A 7471-nucleotide genomic window follows, 5' to 3' on the forward strand; every position below is an offset into this window, starting at 1 on the left:
ATAGGGCCTGGCACAGGGCAGGTGCTCAGACAGCACCCACGTGCCCGGCACAGGGCACAGGACCTGGCGGCACAGGGCAGGTGCACAAACAGCATCCACGTGCCCAACACAGGGCACAGGGCCTGGCACAGGGCAGGTACTCAAGACAGCACCCACACAACAGAGGACATGGTCCCACCCACCAGCTCCTCCGCCAGCACAGCAGCTGCTCGTCCTGCTGCCTTGACCTGTACCACAGGATGGTGGCTGCTCCTTCCATAACCTGCTCTGACCCCCGGGCCAAAGCCAAGGCCTCCGTGTCGTGGGCCTTGGAAGACAAGGGCAGCCCCGCTAGGCCTGGCCACACCCACCTTGACCGTCTGCTCCCGGATGGCGGGGTTGGTGTCCAGGAAGCCGTGGACCACATGGGGGAAGATCTGGGTGTTGACTGTTGGCTCGTCGAGGTACTGGATGAACTGCTCCATCTGGGCCAGGGCAGGGTATGAGAGTATGGTCAGCCTCCTGGCCCCGTTTCTCCACCTGTCAGGCCCCGGCTGACCAAGTCAACCTCCCGAGCCCCCTGCCCCACATCTGGCCTCTCAGGTCTCCGGCACATGTGGAAAGGTGAGGAGAGGCAGGGAGGATGCTGGGACGAGCCCGAGACAGGACACGGGAGGCCTGGCTTCCGGGCCTGCTCAGCTCGCAGACTGCATGGTGTTCCCTCTCAGAGACGCTGCTGCCTCTAAGATAAAAGGGAACTACCCCTGCCCTGCTTCTCTTGCCCAGTGCTGGGGGAGGGCCGCTGCCCTGCAGCAGGAGGGCGCACACCGGGGCTCACCATGGGCCTCCTACCTAGAGCCCGCTGCCCCTGTCTGACCTCCCGGGGTTGGTGGGAGAGACTGTATCGCCACTTAAGAGGTGAGCGAATGGGGCCTCCCAGGGCTGCGTGGCCCAGGAGCGGGACACGAACCCCACAGCCTGGTGGGTGGGCAGTGAGCCCTGGGACGACCTCAGCCCCCCAGGGTTCGCCTTGCTGGGACCCTCATGGGGGTGTGTGTTGGGGACAGGGTTTCTGGGCCCCTGAGCAGCTGGGCTCCGGCCAACGGCCTGGGCTGGGGTGAGTCAGAGGCCTCCTGGGCCAGGAAGGCTTGCGCAGCAGCCAGGCTGTGTGGGTGAGGTGGAGTGGGGCGGGGGCCGGCCAAGTCGCACCTGCTGCAGGAGGCGGATACGCATGGCCCGGTCGGTGGACGAGAACATCTTGACCACGACGGGGATGATCTTCTGCTGGTACTCCTCGGCGCTGAGGCACTTGCCCACCTGGGAAGACACAGGAAGGGGGCTCGGTGCCATCCAGATGGGGGAGGGTGGCACAAGGTCACTGGGCTGCTTTACCTTCCTGGGCCCCTCCTGCTGATGCCCCAGGGTGCAATGGGGTGCAGGCGAAGCAGGGGGAGGGGCATTCCCGTACTCCAGCTCAGCCAGCCTCTGGGTCAAGGCCTCTTTCAGGAGGCTGGTAAAAGCACCATACACCTCCCCCAAAACAGGCACCCACATGCCACGTGTACAAGGAATTCTCCCATCGTTTCAGGGTTGCCAGCTCTGCAGGATTCGCTGACAGTCGTCTTACCCTCTCCCCGCCACAAAGCAAATCCCTTCAGGGGAAAAGATTTTCCCCAGGGTGAGCAGGGCATGGCAGGTAAAGGTAAAGGTAGACTGGGGTCTGAGGAAGGGGGATGGGGGGACCGAGCCCCCAAGGCCAGGGGAGCTGTTGAGTGGTCAAGAGGGAGGATGAGGGAAGTGGGCATGGCTCAACTGATAGAGCGTCCGTCTACCATATGGAGGGTCCAGGGTTCGATCCCCAGGGCCTCCTGACCCATGTGGTGAGCTGGCCCGCACGCAAGGAGTACCTTGCCACGCAGAGGCGCCCATGCATAGGGATGCCCCATGCGCAAGGAGTGTACTCCACATAAAAAAGCGCAGCCCTCCCAGGCGTGGCGCCACACACACGGAGAGCTGACGCAGCAAAATGACGCAACGAAAAAGAGAAGTAGTTTCACAGTGCCACCGGACAATGCAAGTGGACGCAGAAAAACACACAGCGAATAGACACAGAGAGCAGACAACGGGGGGAGGGGGAGAGGAGGGGAGAGAAATAAATAAAAACCAAATCTTTTCAAAAAAGAGGGAGGATGGGGCAGCGGGGGTTGGGGGTGGGCAGGTGATGCCCCGGGGCCTGGAAACCAGGTGCACAGGTCAGACCAGGTGGCTGTCTTGGGAAGAGGAGAGCGGGCTGTGAAGCAAGAGGTCCTTGGAGAAAGAATTACAGAGGCTCAAAATCTCTCCTCCCCGGGGCAAGGAGCCGCCGGCCTCGCTGGGCTGTTCAGGTGGCCCTGGCTGGCTGACTCTGGGACGGCGGCTGCAAGCCCCCAGGAGGCCAGCGGGAGGAGGTCCGCCCGGCCAGCCCGGGGCCACAGTTCCTGAGGTGCGGGCCTTGCGGGGCTGCCCCCCGCCCCGTGCCCTGGCCCCGCCCACCTTGAAGAGGGGCGTGAGGACCACGGCCCCGGCGCTGCCGAACTCAAAGGCGGTCAGCAGCTGCGGCAGCACCCTGTGCCGGCAGAAGTCCTCCGGGAAGGCGTCCAGGCTCTTGCTCAGCTCTTGGAAAAACTTCTGCTTCTCAGCCGCTTCTTTGATCTGGGGGAGTGAGGACAGGAGCAAGGAGGGTCAGCTTGGTTACAGGGACCCATCTGTGGGTAACGTCAGGGGTCACCCCAGCGCCTGGGTTCCCATCCCTCTCCCACGGCCTGGCTGTGGGGCCTCGGGTGTCTGCCTCCACCTGTGAAATGGGATCCTCCCCGCACCAGCTCGTGGGGTGGTTCCCTACCGCTGTCAGCACCGTGCCTGGCACACTGTCATCCCCCTCACTGCTGCCAGCAGCACCTGATCCCCTGCCAGGAGAGCAGCCACCACCCCAAGGTGTGAGTGCCACCAACCCCACCACACCGACGAGGAAATGGGCTGAGAGGTGAAGGCGTACTTGGTGCCCCCGGCCCCAGCCGAGGGGGGCACACGGAGGAGACTGGGGAGGGGGCTCATGGCAGGCTGTGGGAAGGTAGTGGTCGGATGCAGTTTACCCCCAGAGCTGGTCCTGCCCCTAGGCCCAAGGGGCCGGGCTCTCCGCCCCCGGTCAGCGGTCCTCAGCCGTCCTGACCTGCCCTGACGCTGTGGTACCCAGCGCGCACAGCTCCTGAGCCGGCGTTCCGTGCTAAGCCCTCAGCGCCCCTCCCCACAACTTCACCAGGGAGGTGCTAGCGGCATGCAGCTTTATCAACACGGAAGCTGAGGCACGGAGGGCAAGGAATCTGCGCAGGCCCACACGGCTCCGCTCTCCCTGAAGAGGTGCTGTCGCTCCCCATTTACAAAGGAGGAGGCTGAGGCGCGAGGTCACCAGCCCAGATCAGAGAACAGGGACGGGAGCCAGCTGTGCCTGCTTCCAAAGTCTCTACGCTCTCCTGTTCCCCCACCCCCATGGCCACCGCCTGGCCCAGGAGAGGTGGCCGCTGGCAGGGGACGAGGGCCTGGGGCTCCCGAGCACTCAGTCCAGGGGGGAGGCAGGCTTGGGGCTCCCGCTGCAGGGCTGAGGGGGGCCCAGCCCTCGTCCAAGGCCACCCGGTGTGAGTCACGGCTGGGGTTCTCCCCACCCTTCTGCCCAGAGGCAAGCGGGGCGCCCTGGGCACTGCCCCCCATGTTCTCCTTGGGGCTGGCCAGAAAGAGTCCGTTTCCTGTGGGGTGTGTTTTAAGAAGAGCAGGTGTGGCTCAGGCCACGGGCAGCCTGGCGGGTCCAGCCATGTGGCCGAACTCCTTGTACCAGGGTCCCGGCGCCCCACCCGCCTGAGAGGCCAGGGGCGCGGCGTTTCCAGCAGCCTCCCCCTCCTCGGGCGGCTCCGCGCCTCCACGTGAGCGTCCTCCCTGGCCTCTGTTGGCGCCGGCATTCCGCGGACCCCGCTCCATCGGTGTCTGTAGGAGCGTCTGCTGCTCTCCTCTCCCGCCCTGAAGTCTTGGCCCCTCAGGAGCCGGGGCTGTGTCTCCCACCGCTGGGTGCCCTGCCCAGGGCTGGGTTGGAGCAGGTGTGCAGAGGTGCGCCTTCCTCCTTCATTCCCGACAGAAACCCCCGGGACAGCAGACAGCTTTGTCCCCATTATACAGATGTGGACACTGATTCACAGGGGCCACACAGAGGTTCCTGCCCGCGGCTGCTCCCTCCGCCCCGCGCTCCCCCAGCCCCCACCCTCCCGGCTCCCTGCTGCAGGAGCTGCAGCTCAAATGTCACCCTCCCGGGAGCCCTTCCCTGAATCCCCCAGCCTGCCCCTTCATCCTCAGCACTGGTCCCCCCTCAGCGAGCACGCATTCTCCGTCAGCAGCATGGGGGCCTGGTCTATTTCCAGGAGACCCTGCAGGGCAGGGACCTACACCTGACCCTCCTCCTCCCCACCCCGCTGCCCACGCCCCGCCCACACGCTGAGCCAGAACGCACCTGTGTGCTTCACAGAGTGCCGGGAGCGGTCCCCAGCGCCCGCACTGCCCTCCACGGCGCCATGCGCCGCGCTCCTCTGGAGGAGGGACTGGTGTCGTCCCCGTGTTAAAGCTGCGAGGACGGGGCTTGGGCCAAGGGAAGTGGCTCAGCAAGTCAGACTCAGAGCCGGGATGTGAGCGCAGACGGGCCTAACTCCAAGAACCTGTGCTGGTCCCCAGAGTCCGATTACGAGGGGCCCCGCCAAGTGGGGGGTGAGGACCTCGGGGGCCGGAACCCAGGTGGCCGCGGGCTCACCTGAATCTCTTCCAGGAACAGGTTGGTCTCCACAAAGCGGTTGCTCAGGAAGCCGCCGGGGGCCCGGCAGTTCTGCAGGAAGCGGGCCGGGTTGGGACGCACCTTGGGGTTGGCTCCGACCAGCTCACAGTAATGGGGCACCAGGGACTTGGGGATCTGCGGGAGAAGGTGGGGGTCAGGGCAGGGGTGGCTGGGGCGGGGCAGGCAGCCAGGGACCCGACACTCACCTTCCCGGGGTTCCGCAGGGCGGTCGCCCGCGGCAGGGGCCCATTGAAGACCTCCCAGATGAGGCAGCCCAGGCGCCACATGTCAGCTGACCTGCGGCAGTGACCAGGGCGGTCAGGGCTCTGCGGCCCACGGGGACAGACCCAGCCTCCCAGCTGCCTCGGGCACCAGGCATCGAACGCGTGATGGGCCTCGGGCTGTGCCCCCCACCTGGCCATCCCATCAGCTCTAAGGAGGTTTCATTACCCCATTTGACAGATGAAGAAACCAAGGCTCAGAGAGGCAAGGACACCTGCTCCAGGTCTCACAGCTTTCAAGCTGAAACCACCCAAGCTGCCCCACCGCCCTGAAGGTCCTGAGTGCAGAGCACGCCCCACACTAAGGACCCCGGTCCCCTTCCCAGGAGGGCAGCAGAGAGGAGGGGAGTGCCAGCTAGTCTGGGGCCCCGGGGCTGCAGGGGCCTCCAGCACCGAGCAGGCTGGGGCATTCCCCCACCCCAGTCACCCACCACTTCTCCCCGACTGCTCTGCCACTGCTGTCAGTCAATTCCGGGGGGTCGTACTGCTCAAGCTCAGGGACCCCCTTCCGGGGAGGTCCCCCGCTGTCGCCTTGGGCCGAGTACATGTAGTCCAGGCCCCCAAGCTTCCACTCGCCTGCGCGGTCCACGAACACAGCCGCCACGCAGACGTTGTTGTGGATCAGGCTGCAGTCGTTGACCAGGAAGCTGAGGGCTTTCTGAGGGGGCAGAAGGCTCCATCAGGCCCCAGCGGCTGCAGCCCCCCACCGCTGCCCTCCCCACACCCGCAGCCCCCCATCTCACCACAATTTGGTGTAGCCCCCAGGAGAGCTCCAGCTCTTTCGGGCCACCGGCCTCCGCTCGTGCCTTGAGGTATGTCCCCAGCGGGGTCACAGCCTCTGTTACTACATGGAGGCATTTGTCTGTCTGGGGAAGGGGACACCAGAAATCAGGGAGAGGAGGGGGAAGTGGAAGGGGGGATAAGGGGCATGGTGGCGAACGGGAACCGAACCTGGGGGTGCTGAGGCAGAAGAGGTGGAAACGGTGGGGCAGGAAGAGAGGACACGAGTGGGAAGCGGGAGAGAGTGAGGGGCAGAGACGCGGCGCCTGGGCAGCGGGTACCTCCAGCCCGTCGATGTAGGCCAGGATGTTGGGGTGCCGCAGGGTTTTGAGGCGCTTGAAGGCAGCTTTGGCCACCTGGGTCTGCTCTTCGGCGCCGGCCTTTACATCATACACGAAGATGGACACCGGGCTGCCAGTGGCCTGGGGGACCGCAGAGAGCCTGGGTCTCGCCGGCTGAGCCGGGCCCCAGAGCCGGTCCAGGGCCGGAAGGAAAGGGCCACCGGCCCGGTCTCTCCGCAGGTCAGCCCCAGGGGACCTGGCCCCACGTGACCACGGCCCCGTCCGCCTGTGGGTCCCTCGGTCCTTCCGCTCGCCACGTCGACAACGGCTCGCCCTACCCGCCCCCACCTGCGGCCCGTTGCCCCGGAGGATCCGCACCACGCCAGGCCGGACGCGACGCGGGGGAGCCGGCGGCGCGGACTAGGCGAGGCCGGGGTCGCGCTGCGGCCTGCGGAGCCGGGCCGCGCTCACCTTCTTACGGCCGCGGTGCAGGGTCCAGAGCCCGGGCGGGCCGCCCTCGGGGGGCTCCGGGCTGAGCTCGAACGGGAAGTCCCGGACCGGGTCCCGGACGAATAACCACATCGTCCCAGCCGCCGGCTCGGGCTCGGGCTCGGGCGCCTCGGCTCCGGGTCCTCCAGCCGCCCGGGGCGGGGCGGGGCGGGGCGGGGCCGGGGGCGGGGCGAAGCGAGGCTGCCGAGGCGGGCAGGGCCGGGGGCGGGGCGAGGCGGGCGGGGCGGGGCCGGGGGCGGGGCGAAGCGAGGCTGCCAAGGCGGGCCGGGCCGGGGGCGGGGCGAAGCTGGCGGGGCGAAGCTGGCGGGGCGGGGCTGGCGGGGCGGGGCTGGCGGGGCGGGGCTGGTGGGGCGGGGCGGGGCTGGCGGGGCGGGGCGAGGCTGGCGGGGCGGGGCGAGGCTGGCGGGACAGGGCAGTGCGCAGCTGCCGGGAAGGGCGGGGCGGAGCCGGGGCGCTCGAAGCGCTGAGACCCACCCTCCGCCGCCGCGTCCCGCAAGAGGACCAGGGACCCTGAGAGACCGAGTGGGAGAGACAGGCAGCCCTGAGATCACAGCCACCCGCGTGGACGTCCTAGGGCAGCAGGCGTGGGATCTGCGGGGACCCTGGAGGCCTGTGGCCCCACAGGCAATAGGAAAGAATAGGACAGAATAGGATGCCAGGCAGGCAGACTCTGGAGGCAGATGCCGCAGTTTGAATCCCATTTCTGTGGGATCCTGGGCAAGTCACTTCATTCCCTTCCTCACCTGTGGAAATGCAGATAAGGTAATTTAGTGTTCACCATCATGCTTAGTGGA

At 66.8% G+C, this 7471-nt stretch overlaps 1 protein-coding gene across 1 annotated transcript in view; it reads right to left on the bottom strand.

The window, feature by feature from the left end:
* The window catches only part of SCYL1 (SCY1 like pseudokinase 1), a 12836-nt gene extending 6015 nt beyond the window's left edge, over nucleotides 1–6821 (bottom strand). Inside the window, 9 exon segments of the mRNA XM_058305200.2 lie at nucleotides 351–464; nucleotides 1189–1296; nucleotides 2512–2670; nucleotides 4805–4960; nucleotides 5032–5122; nucleotides 5538–5764; nucleotides 5850–5972; nucleotides 6168–6308; nucleotides 6639–6821. Coding sequence (XP_058161183.1) covers nucleotides 351–464; nucleotides 1189–1296; nucleotides 2512–2670; nucleotides 4805–4960; nucleotides 5032–5122; nucleotides 5538–5764; nucleotides 5850–5972; nucleotides 6168–6308; nucleotides 6639–6749 — 1230 coding nt within the window. The 5' untranslated portion in view covers nucleotides 6750–6821.
* Between the last annotated feature and the right edge of the window lie 650 nt (nucleotides 6822–7471).

The sequence above is a fragment of the Dasypus novemcinctus genome, chromosome 10 (assembly GCF_030445035.2).
Source record: "Dasypus novemcinctus isolate mDasNov1 chromosome 10, mDasNov1.1.hap2, whole genome shotgun sequence".
Classification (NCBI taxonomy): Eukaryota; Metazoa; Chordata; class Mammalia; order Cingulata; family Dasypodidae; genus Dasypus; species Dasypus novemcinctus.